The sequence below is a fragment of the Aquarana catesbeiana genome, linkage group LG03 (genome assembly GCF_042186555.1).
Source record: "Aquarana catesbeiana isolate 2022-GZ linkage group LG03, ASM4218655v1, whole genome shotgun sequence".
NCBI classification, from domain to species: Eukaryota; Metazoa; Chordata; class Amphibia; order Anura; family Ranidae; genus Aquarana; species Aquarana catesbeiana.
In genome coordinates this window covers 703,035,750-703,050,995 of record NC_133326.1, presented here as the reverse complement: position 1 = coordinate 703,050,995, position 15,246 = coordinate 703,035,750, and the positions used below count along the sequence as shown (strand labels likewise).

General features: G+C 43.8%; 1 protein-coding gene across 2 annotated transcripts in view; it reads right to left on the bottom strand.

Moving 5' to 3' along the window:
• Positions 1-15,246, bottom strand: part of LOC141133608 (NACHT, LRR and PYD domains-containing protein 3-like) — a 219,622-nt gene that overhangs the window by 174,722 nt on the left and 29,654 nt on the right. For both annotated transcript variants that reach the window (XM_073623085.1, XM_073623084.1), the window contains exon 3: positions 7,257-7,417. In XM_073623085.1, coding sequence (XP_073479186.1) covers positions 7,257-7,417 — 161 coding nt within the window. The remainder of the gene's footprint in view (positions 1-7,256; positions 7,418-15,246) is intronic.

The following is a 15,246-nucleotide window of genomic DNA, read 5'->3' as shown; positions in this document are numbered from 1 at the left end:
CCCCTGTCTGGTGCCTCTAAACAAAGGAAAGGGTTCTGAAAGTTCCCCATTAATCCGTATTCTGGCCGTGGGCGCAGCATACAAAAGCTGTATCCATCGAATAAAGGTATCTCCCAATCCCATATTTTGTAATGTTTTCCACAGATAAGGCCACTCGACACTGTCGAAAGCCTTAGCTGCGTCCAGCGAAAAAATTGCTCTATTGCCTGTGTTGTCCACTGGGAGCTGTAAGTTCAGGAATAGTCTTCTTATATTTTGGGCCGTGGATCTCGTGGGGATAAACCCGGATTGGTCTCTATGCACTATTTTATGAATTACCTTGGCCAATCTGTTTGCTAACATCCGGGCCAGCAACTTGATATCGGATGTGAGCAGTGAGATGGGTCTGTAAGATCCTGGGGAATTCACATCTTTACCCGGTTTTAATATAACAATAATGATTGCCTCATTCATTGAGCTTGGCAATGAACCCTCCTTAAATGCCTCATTGTATACCTTCAGCAGTGTGGGGAGCATGGAGTCTGCATAGCGTTTGTATATCTCTGCAGGGAGGCCATCTATACCTGGTGCTTTATTGTTTTTAGTTTGAGATAGGGCAACATCCAGTTCTTCTGCAGTTAAAGGGGCATTGAGCATGACCCTATCCTCTAGTGAGAGACTGGGGAGTTCACAGCTATCTAAGAAGTGTGTTATTGCACTATCAGTGGGCGTAACTTTAGACGTATATAGATCAGCATAGAAATCACCAAAGACCTTCAGAATATCAGGAGTAGAGCATTTCAGAGCACCCTGTGCGTCACATATGGCGGAGATGAGAGAGGTCGACTGTTGAGACCGCGCCAGTACTGCAAGCATATGGCCAGTCGTCTCCCCCTCCTCAAAATATGACTGTTGGAGAAAAAAACGTTTGTTCTCCGCCAGCTGCAACGCCAGTTGTCCAGACATTGTCTGTGCACTCAACCATGCTCTCTTATTGTCTCCTGTGGGATTGTTAATATAATCGTTTTCAGTCTCGGTGACTCTATTTCTTATCAATAGTTCCCAAGCCTTGGTGTCAGTTTTAATCTGTGATATTGTTTTGATAAGTTGTCCTCTCAAAAAGGCTTTCGCTGTATCCCAAACCAGCCCCAGCCCAGCCGTGCCAATGTTATCTCTCAGAAACAATGTAAGTGCTCTGGCTATAGGATCTGGCCTGGCAAACAACGAGAGCCAAAAGGGATTAAGTTTCCACATTGGCCGTTTGTACCTACTTGGTAATGAAATGGTTACACAAAGTGCCGAGTGATCAGATATGTGCCTGTCTGCATAGTCAGATTCCACTATTAAATGTAGCATCTTGTCATTCCCAAGGCCCAAATCTATTCTGGATAACCCGTCATGTGAAGCTGAGTGGCAGGAGTATTTTTTATCATTTGGGTGTTTGGATCTCCAGACATCTATCAGCCCTGTTTCTTCAAGTAGTCTGGCAAAGGGGGTACTACTTTTCATCTGAGATGTGCCAGCAGTAGGTACAGGAAATCTATCTTTGAGAGGATTTAAGAGATTATTGTAGTCCCCCATTGCCAGTAAGGGTACTTCTGGGTATTGGGCCATAAAACCTGTTAGGTGTCGGATAACCTCTGAGTTATACGGTGGGGGTATATAGATACTAGCAAGAATACATTTGAGGCCTGTAATTGAGCATAAAAGAAAGACATATCTGCCAGCCGGGTCAATGCGTTTTCTAATGCAGTTGAACTGAATATCTTTTCTGAACAGTATACTTGCTCCCCTTGAGTAAGTGGAGTGGGTTGCATGAAATTGGTTAGTATACAGTCGTGGACAGAGGCTTGGAGGAGGGTCTGCAGAGAAATGGGTCTCCTGCAGGCAGACTACCCCCGCATTCAGCGACTTGAGATGTCTAAGGACCGCCCCCCTTTTAACTGGATTTCCCAGTCCTCTGACATTCCAAGTCACAATGGACAATTTAGTCATCCCCATTTTGTTTCAGGATTATTGACCAGGCCGGCATAATTCTCAACAAGACTCCCGGGTTATACCGTGACATGTTATCTGGAAGGGGGGATAGGCCCCTTTTCTCCAAATTATGCTTGTTTTCTCCTTTCAGAGAACATGTAGGCATTTGTAGACATGAAATCATGTTGCAAGGCAGGGAGAAATACATTATTAGGTTAGTACATAGGTACAGAAGACAGTAAATCATTGGGTTAATGCATGTTACTCTGCATGGCAAGAATCTAAAGGTCAACAGTTTACACAGCCACTTGGCTGCAGCGTTAACTTTTCCCACACAACAGGTGTGGGGGGGGTAAAAGCCTTGAAAACTCCTAGACAACCAGTAGGTTAGTTTCCATAGGGGTTTCACAGCTACGGTAGGCATGTATTGCTTCATTATTTGCAGGCAAAAATGCGGACAGAAAAGGGAGCAAAAGGATAAAAAATAGAAAAAAAAAAAGGGGGAAAAGAAAATCCTGTGGGGAGGAGGGTGATACAAACAAACAGTTCTCCTCGGCCGCCTGAACATCGGATGTGAGAGTAAAAACTGTCCTCCATAGACAACAATTATTTTGAATCTTAAGGCCTCTTCATGGCCCAGGGATTTATCCCAACAAAAATAGACCTGGTCTTGCCAGGTCATTGCATATCCAGCGCTTATCTCTTAAGCAGGGACATCTCTTTGTGGTCTGGCAGCTTTAAGGGCCCTATCCTCACGATCTAGCCATTGGGCCGCCATGTCCGGGCGTTCAAAGAAGCGGGTTTCTCCGAGTGCGACTACCCTAAGGCGGGCAGGATATAGCATCGCATATGGCAAGTTAAGGTCCCTTAATCTTCGTTTGACATCCATAAACTTTGCTCGCTGCTTCTGGAGTTCAGCTGAAAAGTCCGGAAACAGGGAGATTTTGGAGTTTTCAATGGATAACTTACTGCCCATGGTTCTGGCTTTAGCAAGGATGACATCTCTGTCCTTGTAGTTTAAAAGCTTAAACAGAAAAGCACGCGGGTGATTGCCAGGGGGTAGTGGGCGAGATGGCACTCTATGCGCTCTCTCCACCGCAAATAGCGGAGAGAATGCTTCTTTACCAAATGTAGTGAGGAGCCATTGTTCGATGAAAGCGACAGGGTCTTTACCCTCTATCCTTTCTGGGAATCCTAAGGCGCGGACATTGTTGCGGCGCATGCGATTTTCCAAATCATCTAAACGCGCAGCATGCTGATCAGCAAGATGGCAGTTATACTTTAAATCTCTCTGCATGGGTACTAAGTCATCTTCAATAACACTGACCCTACTCTCCACTGCAGCTGTGCGCTCTCTCAGCTTTTGCATGTCCTGTCTCACATAGGATATTTCAGCTTTAACACCCTTCACTTCATCAGTCAGGGTTGAGATAGATCTGTTGCATATAGTCACTGCGGAGAGGATATCTCTGAGAGTGGGTTCAGGGCCATCCAGGGGGATACTTGGTGTCTGAGTGCCTTGATAGGGATGTGATACTGTACTCACTGTGGCCCAGTCAGATGGGGATCCAGCGCCATCCTCCAGTGGCATAGTATTATCCATCTCCAGCTGGTTTGCTTCTTCCTCACTGAGGTCAGATGTGGGTGATGGTATTTCTTTTGATGATTTATTACCAAACAGGAGTTTCTGGGCTGCTTCCTTATATTTTTCCTTTTGAGATCGCTGTGGCAGAGCGCCATCTTGGGCCTGTGCTGCGGGCAGGCCGCCACCGTTCTTGTCCCGTTTTGGCATGTTTTTCTGCTGCTGATCGGTCGGGTGGTTGGGTCTGCTGTGGCCCGGATAGCGTGCGGTTCCGATCGGAGGTGTCAGCGGGTTGGATGAGTGATCTGGAGGATGATTACCAGGATTTTCGGCGGAGCTGAGGAGAAGTGTGTCCTTCTACATGCGCTGCCTGGCCACGCCCCCACACTTTCCCATTTCTATAACATACCAGACCCTATGGTCTGGGCGATCAAGGGAATACAAACACTAAAGAATATAACCTGTTATGGGGATCTGTTGACCTTTGCACAAATGAAAGCAAGGCACGACCTACCTAACTCTTATCTATTTTGATTTTTTTCCATTATGTCATGCCTTTCAAGTGCAGTTTAGAATTGTAAAAGTGGAATCCCTCCCCTCTGACTTGGAGAGTTTATTACTAGATGAGGATCTTACCAAACCCCTATTTGTGACATATAAGGAATTATTCAAAAAGACACCACAGGCCTTAATCAGGTGGCGGGAAAAGTGGGAAGCAGAGGTACCTGACATACAGGGAGAGGACTGGGATGACATGTGAACACAACCCTTTAAACACCTTGTATTAGCCAGGGATAAATTGATTCAATTCAAGTTTTTACATAGGAGCTACTTTACCCCAGCTAGGTTGGTCAAGATTTTTCACTCCGGCTCAGCTGAGTGGTGGAGATGCTCCTTTTCTCCTGCCAATGCAGATCATATTTTCTGGAAATGTCCACAAATCCAGCAGGTTTGGTCCGAGGTCACATCCTGTATATTGGATCTTTTGGTAATACCGATACCTATGACTGTGAGGGTCTGTCTATTGGGCCTAGTGGATGAGGTAGCGCCCTTTAGGGCTCCTAGGACTCCACTGAATATATTATTTTTCAATGGGAGGAAGGCCATACTTCTAGATTGGAAGAAGCCGAGGGCTCCTGACATGGTATTCTGGAAGGGCTTGGTGAATTCTATGATGCCTTATTATACCTATATAGCCAGGGGATGTGGGAAGAAGTTTCCCTAAAGTGTGGCAGGCATGGTATAAATCTACTGACACAGTAGGCTAAATTAGTGGATTAAATACCTAAATATATTAATGGCAGGATTTGTGCCATTCCTGGAGATGGGTTCACTCAGGATCTAAACGAACACTTACCTTGGAAGTCGGTACCTTCGAAATTGAGATAGTAGCAGTCGCTGTTCTATTGCTAATGCATACATGGTGTGACTAAATGTAATGCCTTGTACTATATAACCAGATATAAGGGGATACCGCGAAAGCCTTGGTGGAGCTGTGACAAAGGGGAAGCGGGTTAAAGTTGGACTGTTTTTTGTTAGTCAGATGTTAGTTCGCTAAAATATTGTACTTTTTTGGCCCTGTGTGGCCACTATGTGGGCTGGTGTTATGTTGACACAGCTCGAATGTTCTATGTTATGTATAAAATCTAAATAAAAAAAAAAATTAAAAAAAAAAAAGCTCTGTTAGATTGGATGGAGAGCATCTGTGAACAGCAATTTTCAAGTCTTGCCACATATTCTCAATTGGATTTAGGTCTGGACTGTGACTGGGCCGTTCTAACACATGAATATGCTTTGATCTAAACCATTCCATTTAACTCTGGCTGTATGTTTAGGGTCATTGTCCTGCTGGGAGGTGAACCTCCGCCCCAGTGTCAAGTATTTTACAGACTCTAAGAATTTTTCCCGGGTGATGTTGACCATGCCCCCCTAAAACGTCCCAGTCCCAGCATGCCCAGGGACTGTGACGGCATAAGGGGGCGTGGTCTCCACCTATATAAGTCACATCAAAGCGCTCTGAGAGCATTCCAGCCGGAGAGAGCATCGTGTCAACATCAGAAGAAGAGACGAGGGAAGAAACCAAGAAGCCAGAAGCTAGAAGCCAGAGGTCCGGGCCCCCGCTAGCAAAAGAGCGGCATGAAGATAGCGGAGGAGCTGGCAGAAGAACTGGAACATTGGGAGCAGAGGTCGAACACTGGGAGAAGAGGCCAGAGAGAGCGGAGAAGAACCAACCAGACGCCGGGAGAAGAGGAACCGGAGGTTCCCCCGAAGTCGGAAGAAGACCCCGGAGCTGTCTAATAAATTACTTTAAAAACCTGTGTAGTGTTTTTTTATTGACACTCTGCTGGAAAGTCCGGTCATGTGTAGGCAAGTCAGTCCGTTCAGAAAGTCTGGCGGTGGTCCGCCGGAAGTCCGGTGGGAAGACCATCGGACCTAGTTTCCCAGAAAGTCCGGTCGTGTGTACGCGGCATTACAGCATATTGTAGTCCAAATGGACATTTAAATATTTGTGTAAAAAGTAAATATATTCCATGATTGTGAAGACTATATGGTGCCATATCATAGAAAACTATGGTGAAGTCATAATGTTACACACTCACCCCTCATACATGTTTCTGAAGCCTTATTATAACACTATATACAATACAGTAAGCCATCTCATAGCACACATACACCTACATACAACACACTGTCTAAATTCAAAGTCATTCAAGGAACAGCGCATTTTACTAGGAGTAAGAAATCTTTGATTTGTATTATGAGAACATTATTTTGCTACTGTGATGTGAAGAGTATTTTTAGCAATCAAAGGATATAAAAGAAGATGATTATAATACACTATAGATACAATTGGATACATTGATAGAAGCAATTTTAAAGGCAATTGGGGTGGATTTACTAAAGGCAAATAGATTGTGCACTTTGAAAGTACAGAAGAACGTATTTTCCCCAGAGCTTAGTGAATGTGGTGTAGTTCTGCTGATTTCCATCATCCAATCATGTGCAAGAATAATGTTTATTTTCCTGGCATCTGATTGGGTATTCTTTGCAAAATGAAGCTTCCACACATTTGCCAAGTTCTGGGGAAAGTGAGTGCAACTGTACTTCCAAAGTGTACAGTCTATTTGCCTTTAGTAAATCTACCCCACTAGTGCATCATTACATTCTGGTGGGAGGAAGCCCCCTTTATTCTGGTGGGAGCACTTGTGTAAATGGTTTCAATATTTTTTGTGGGCTGTAATGAAGTTTTGATATGGTCATGTTTATTGGAAGATATAAAACAAATACATACAGCTCTGGCAAAATAAATACTACAACCATAAATGTGATACTATGTAAAAAGTGCACTGTGCGATGATCCTATGATCATGAATACATACATTTTATGAATAATGTGCTGAACATATAAGATTAATATATAAAAATAAGTGCTGGCAAAAGACAATGTATGTATTTGTTTTATACCATTTAAGTATTAGTGCTTTCCTTATAGCAGCAGCAATACATTCACTTTTTGTTTTGATTAGCCACGAGCACTGCATTTATATATTTGTTTCTTCATGTTTATTGGAAGGACTTTCAGGTCTTTATGATCAGTATGGAGTGATATGGTGTACAATTATAAAGCACTCTATGTTTGCAACTACTATGTGAATCAGAGTTCCCCTTTACTTATACATATATTGCTGTAGGTAATTTAGAAATATATTTTTCTTACCTCTGTGTTTGGGAAATTCTGAGATTTTAGTTCTACCAGGACAGCATGAGGATCCATGTTCTCCAGGATGTAGATCAGATCATCTCTATAATACGCATATATCATCCTCAGTTGTGGATCATCATATGACGACAGCTGAGAGCTGAACCTCCCGATGTCCTCTAGAAAACACAGAAATACATTTTCTGATTTATAAATGATGCAAATTCATATCCAGCATGAATTGTATCTCACTGGAGATCTCTCTGCAATTGAGAAAAAAGGAGCACTGGAGGTGAGAATCACTATAAGGATCAATACATTCATTAATGGGGAATTATCTTTACACATCCAAGCTAAATCTTCACTGAGAACTTTGAGCTTTAACTATTTAAAGCCCAACTACAGATCAATAAAAAAGTAAAGTTAAAAAAGAAAAAAAAATACACACACACACATACATATATATATATATATATATATATATACACCGTATTTATCGGCGTATGACACACACTTTTTTCCCCTTAAAGTCAGGGGAAAATCGTGGGTGCATTTTATACGCTGACCCCCACTGTCTGTGTGTCAAAAAAGAGCGAGCACCGCCGAAAAAGACCTAGCGCCGCCGAAGAAAAAACGAACGCCGCCGAAAAAGACAGAGCCAAGTGCTCGGCTCCGCTCGCAGTCACGCCGTCCCGCCTCCCTGCTGTCTCTGAGAGGATGAGGAGCGAGTGCTGCCGAAAAAGACCGAGCCAAGTGCTCGGCTCCGCTCGCAGTCCCGCCCAGCTCCTATAATTGACATAACACTCCGTCCAATGGCGGGACTGGACGGGACTGCGAGCGGAGCCAAGCCGAGCCGACTACCTCATCTTCTGAGACAGCAGGGAGGCGGGGCGGCGTGACGAGCCAAGTACAGAGGTTCTGTCTATCTCGGCGGAATTTTAAACAATTAAGTGCTGCAAATGGCACACGGCACTGGGCAAGGCTGCATATGACAATAGACGAGGCTGCATATGACAATGGACAAGGCTGCCTATGACAATGGGCAAGGCTGCATATGACAATGGACAAGGCTGCCTATGACAATGGACGAGGCTGCATATGACAATGGACAAGGCTGCCTATGACAATGGGCAAGGCTGCATATGACAATGGACAAGGCTGCCTATGACAATGGGCAAGGCTGCATATGACAATGGACAAGGCTCCAAATGGCACTTAGCAAGGCTGCAAATTGCATTGGACAAGGCTGCAAATGGGCACTGATCATTCTGCAATGATAGACAAGGCTGCAAATGGACACTGATGAGGCTGCATTGATTGGCATTTAAATGTAAGTTTTTTTCCTTAAACTTCCCTTCTAAAAGTTTTTCTCCTTAAAATACCCTCCTAAACTTAGGGTGCGTGTTATACGCCGGCGCGTGTTATACGCGATAAATACGGTGTATATATATATATATCTTTATATTCCTAGATTGTAAGCTCTAACGAGCAGGGCCTTCTGATTCCTCCCGTATTGAATTATATTGTAACTGTACTGTCTGCCCTCGTGTTGTGAAGCGCTGCGCAAACTGTTGGCGCTATATAAATCCTTTATAATAATAATAATAATTTATTTAAAATAATCCCCTAGATGGTGCACCTCTCCCAGGTAGAATGATCCCATTTTCTATGAGCTCAGGGTGTCAAGGAGCGGCCCCCTGGGGAGGGACCTCAGACCCCTCTAGACTTACAGGAGAATGCCAAAGAGAGTATTCTGCATCATTCAGTACCTGCCCCCTGCTGAGGACAGAAGAGGACCAGAACATAGAGCCCAGGAATAAAGGGATGTATAATGATTTTTTACAATGCAAAAATGATATCCAAAGGGGGTGAAGGGAAATTGGGAGTGCTGGCATTTGGGTTTTAAGGTTTATTTCTCAGATGAATATAAAGATATATTTTTTTAGCTGTGTATTCCATGTTAAAGTATATGATGATTTGCTGTACTGTTATGATGCTCCATTTGATATCTTATGAAAAAAGGGTCAATGACTCCCCATTTTGGTCTCCAATTTATTGAATAGAGTTTTGGACAAATCTAATATATTATTGGATTGAGTTTAGCTTGCTAAGCAATGTGTGCCCTAAACAACTGCCATTTTATTTTTTCATAAAATTGTGTTTTCATCATTTATAAATCTGTGACAACACAGGATCACAATGAAGAGACAGGAACAGGGTGGTGTCACCTTATAAGAGGAAACGCCTCAACAAGAACTGTCATGACATGATCACCAGGGATTATTTTATAAAAAGTTGCACATTTATATACGATTGAAGATGACTGGAATTATAGAAATACCGTATTTATAGGCGTATAACACACACTTTCCCCCCCCTGAAAATCGGGTGCAAATAATGTGTGCCAATATTTTCTTTGGGCTGCCTTGGAGGGGGAAGGGGGTGTGAGCGCCACCAGATTACACAGAGTGGGAATCTCCCGTTTACTCGGCGGCCTTTGTAATACGAAGTCCCGCCTCCTGGACTGGCTCTTATGATAGACACCCCGGCATTGGACCAGTCTTCTGTCTATCATAGGAGCCGGTCCAGGAGGTGGGACTTTGTACTACAGAGGTTGTTGAGTAAGTACCCCCCTCCCCTCCGAGGCAGCCCAAAGAAAAGGCCATTTTTTGCGATATGGCACTGCATCACTTTAACTGACAATTGCACGGTCGTGCGACGCTGTACCAAAACAAAATTGACGTAATTTTTTTCCCATAAATAAAGCTTTCTTTTGGTGGTATTTTATCACCTCTGAGGTTTTTATTTTTTGTGCTATAAACAAAAAAAGGCCAACAATTTTGAAAAAAAAAAATATATTTTTTTACTTTTTGCTATAATAAATATTAAAAAAAAAAATGTCTTCATCAGTTTAGGCCAATATGTATTCTTCTACATATTTTTGGTAAAAAAAAAAAAGAATTGCAATTATTATATTATTATTATTATACACGATTAATATAGCGCCAACAGTTTACGCAGCACTTTACAATGCAGAGGGGGACAGAACAATTACAGTACAGTTCAATACAAAAGGGACAGGAGGACCCGGCTAGTAGAGCTTACATTCTAAAGGGAGGGGGTGGTGGTACAAAAGGTAATAGATGCAGGGAATGATTTGATGTAGGTGGCAGATATTGATTGGTTAGCGCAAAAGTTATAGCGTCTACAAAATAGGGAATAGATTTATGGCATTTTTATTATTATTATTTTTTTTTTACTAGTAATGGTGGTGATCTGCGATTTTCATCGGGACTGCGACATTGCGGTGGACAGATTGGACACTTTTAACACTTTTTTTGGGACCATTGACATTTATAGCCACTGATTACTGTATAAATATCACTGACATGGAAGGGGTTAACACTAGGGGGCAATCAAGGAGTTAAGTGTTCCCTAGGGAGGTGTTTCTAACTGTGGGGGGAGTGTAGTGACTGGAGGAGGAGAGAGATCGCTGTTCCTGATTACTGGAAACAGCAGATCTCTCTCTACTTCCCTGACAGAACGAGGATCTGTCTGTTTACATTGACAGATCCCTGTTCTGTCTCTCTCAGGAGTGATTGTGGGTCATCAGTGGACATCGTGGCCCCTGGTCACGCACATTGGCTCCGACATCACGTGGTGGGCGCGTGTGCCCTCTTTACCCCTTAAAGTGCCCACCGCAGGGGGCGTGGTCGGGATGTGAGCCGGAGAAGACGTGTGCCTCCAGAGCTCCGTGCACATCTGTTTAAATTATCGTCTTCCTCCACTCTGACACCGCAGAAGGAACAATATTCTACCTCCTGTAGTGCTCTGGATATCTCGGGGACAGAAAACATGGATTCCCCTAAAGTGGGATTTTGAAGGCACTACCATACAAATCAATAGAGGATAGGTAAAATATATACTTTTATTACATAACCAAAGAACAAAAAATATATACACAAAATACACTTGAAGCAAAGTACATATAGTTATGGATACGAATGGAAGTGTAGTGGAAAAAGGACCATAAATAGAGGTTGATAAGTCTCACTGAACCGATGCGTTTCAGAGAATCCTTCATCAGGGTGAGAGTTAACATCTGGGGGATTACAAAGTCAGAGGGATAATTAACATCACATATAAATATAATAAAGACTCCCCCAGAAAACAAAAAAGAAAGACGAATCAAAATATAGACCACACTTACTTCCAAAATACAAATGCTACATAGGTATCCATGGCATAAAAACAATTTCACGAATGTCTCCCCGGCAGTAAGTGGATATCCCGGCGACAGTGATCATGTCCGCAAAAGGCCGGGGTAAATCCCTGAAAGACCCGAAAGTACAGCAATCGGGGAAGGGGCGGGCCGCGGACTTCCCAGGCGCCATCTTGCCCACTATCTCCGGCACACAGCGTGACCGGGAGACACGGCAGAGCCCTCTAAAAACACCTGCAGCCGTGCAATCTCCTGATGGGGAACAAGAATTGCCTCTGTCTGCCACTCTGTTAGCTGCAGCACCGGACACCATAACTAAACCTATCCTGGAGGCCATCGAAGGTAATGTAGGTAATGTAAGGTAATCTAGATCCACCGTGATCTAGATAAAATCAGAGGGCGGCTGACTGAGGTGGAAGATCGGATTGGAGAGGTGGAAGATCAGCAAGGGTCCCAAGCAGCACAGATAGCGGATCTACATGCGGTGGTGAGGTCTTTAGTACAAAAAGTAGACGATGCCAAAAATAGGCAAAGACTTTATAATATCCGCGTGGTGGGCCTGCCAGAAAGGGCTGAGGGCTCTCGTCCAGCCGCATTTGCTGAATCATTATTTAAAAACTTGCTGGGTCTGCCTGACATGCCTCTCACATACGTTGTGGAAAGGGCTCATAGAGTCCCCACGGGCCGCCGCCCTGAGGGTGCCCATCCACGGCCATTTTTGCTGAGGTTCTTGAACTTTCGGGACAGAGATATGTTATTGGCAGAGGCCCGGAAACACCCAGAGCTGCCCTATGAGAATACCAAAGTGATGCTCTTTCCGGACTTTTCGGCCGAGGTCCAGAAACGTCATAGATTCTTTAACGAGGTGAGACACAGGCTGAGAGAAAAGGATATAAAGTACAACATGTTATACCCCAGCCGGCTGCGGGTGCCCCACAAGGGCATGGTTCATTTCTTTGATACACCAATGGGGGCCAAGGACTGGATAGATGGCTTGTGAGTCGTGTCGCTGCTTTGTCACATGTTTTCTCTTACTTAACTGCAAGTACGGGACTGTCCTTTTCCTTTTCATCCTTTTTTGTTCATTTACCCTTCTTTTTTTTGTTGTGGGGGGGGGGGGGGAATGTACCCTTGCCGGAGGGTGGGGAATAATTTTCTCACACATGGAAATTATTGACTTTTTCATTACCCTCAGTATGCCATACACATTCTGGGTAAAGTCTATTGAGCCTGGACTTTCTCTGTCGGTCAGTATGACTTTCTTCCACTCAAGTGAGGGAATTCCACAGTTTCCGCTCTGAAGGCACGGAGCGAAAAAAGGCATGAACATTGCTGTTTTCTAGACTGACGGACTCAGGAATTTTTTTCAATTTTTTTTTCTGTTTTGTTTTGACCTTTTTTTTCTGGTCACGCTCTCTTAAGGTTATGAGGCAAGTTATGGGAGCAAGCTCGGTGTATAGTTTTTGTTGTTTTTTTATCACCGCAGCAGGGGGTTATAAAGAAATTGGGTTTTATTTTCAGCGAATGTGCAATGATCCATGTTGGGTATTTGGTGATAGACATAACTTATTACACGTACAGAATCTTGGTATTTCATGGTCACACTTACTAATGGTCTTGGTATACAGCAACATATGTAGTATGCTAATATATGATTATGGCGGGGTCAATTGTTAATGTGGTGTCTTGGAATGTCAGGGGCCTCAATGATAGGTTCCGTAGGGCCTTGATGTTCCAATATTTGAAACCAATTAAACCACAGTTGGTGTTCCTGTAGGAGACGCATTTAAATGGGAACAGGATATTGTCTTTACGCAGATCCTGGATTCAGCGTGCGCTTCATGCAACATACTCTATGTATGCCAGAGGGGTTGCCATTCTAATTAGTAAGACGGTATCTTGTACAATTCATAAAGTCATATCTGACCCTGGAGGTCGGTATTTAATAGTTGTTGCTGATATATATACGCATAAAATGGTGCTGGTAAACATCTATGTTCCTCCCCCATTCCAGATTCAGATATTGTATGATTTGATAGGCAAGCTAGCCCCCTTTATGCATCTTCCCCTGTTGATTGTGGGTGATTTTAACGCCATTTTATGTGCCGCCCTGGATTCATCTAATGCTTCCAGGGCGGCGTCAGTGGAGTTGGCTGCATGAGCGGACACGGCTTCCTTAACAGAGTTGTGAAGATGGAAGAATCCAACCACAAGGAGTTTTTCCTATTTATCGAAAACGCATAAATCTTCCTCAAGGATAGACTTGGCATTTGCCAATGCCCCCATGCTGCAGCTAGTACAGGGTGCAAATTATCCAGCGGGAGGCCTCTCGGATCATACACCCCTGTCTGTGCATTTGGGTCTGCCTTCAAGGCTCGGGGGGGAGCATGAAGGTTGAATCCGGGTTGGATAGAGGTGGAATCGGTGTCTTCGCAGGTGACACCATATGTGTCCAGTTACTGGGAAGACAACCTTGATTCAGCTCCTTTGCCTGTTGTATGGGATGCCTTCAAGGCATGTATGCGGGGGCAGTACATTTCGGCCATTAAACAGGCAAGGAAAAGTTTCAATAGCAAAACACAAGAATTGCAGGAGGCAGAGAGGGCACACAAAGCAGCTCATGCTAATGACCACTCAGATGTCACATACTTGGAACTCTTGGAGGCGCGTCGTCTGTTGGCGTTGCACTTCACAGAGTTAACACATACTTCCTGGACAAGGAGGGCTGAAGCCATCTTTGAACAGGGTGATAAAAATGGGAAGTTATTGGCCATTTTAGTCACGGAGCAGAGACTGCAGACCAACATACCATGTATTAGGAATGACCAGGGTATTCTTCTTACGGATCCCACTGACATTTTGGATACATTTGTGGAATATTATAGAACCCTATATGCTCCTATACCTACTTACAATGTACAAGAATTAGAGACATTATTATCTTCTTTAGATATCCCTATGCTCTCGGAGGCTTATAGGACTGATCTGGAGGCTGAGATAACAGAAAAAGAGATTGAAACAGCCATCAGATCTTTTCCTCCGCACAAATCCCCAGGGCCTGACGGGCTATGTATAGAATGGTATAGAGCACATCTGGAGGCCCTAGCTCCGCGACTTAAATCTCTTTTCCTCTTCTGTCTTGAAAATAAGATCTTACCGGATACCCATTTGCATGCTCCTCCTATAGACCCATAGCACTTTTGAATCGAGACTTGAAGATCTTGACAAAGATATTGGCCACAAGACTGTCAAAAGTTATCACTAATCTAGTGTCTATAGATCAAACAGGCTTTATTCCACAGAAATCCACAGACACAAACCTGTGCAGGCTGTTCACACACCTTCAAATTGAACATGTTAATAAGGGGGCAAGGGTGGTGTCCCTTGATATGGCTAAAGCGTTTGATTCTGTGGATTGGAACTACATGTCGGCAGTGCTGCGTCACATGGGGTTTGGAGACGTATTTAGGACATGGATATCTTTGCTTTATAGTAGGCCAAAGGCAGCTATCAAATTGGGCATGTCTATATCACAAAAATTTACAGTGGGCAGAGGAACGCGTCAGAGATGCCCCCTTTCACCTTCACTGTTTGCTCTAGCGATAGAGCCCCTAGCTATAGCACTCCGTAAATCACCAGATATAAAGGCGTTAGAGGTGGGAGGCATTCGCGAGTGTACTGCTTTGTACGCAGACGATATGCTTCTCTTTTTACAAGACCCAGGTCCATCTTTGGAGGTGTTTTTTTTTAAGATACTGGGAGAATACTCAAGGTTCTCGGGGCTAT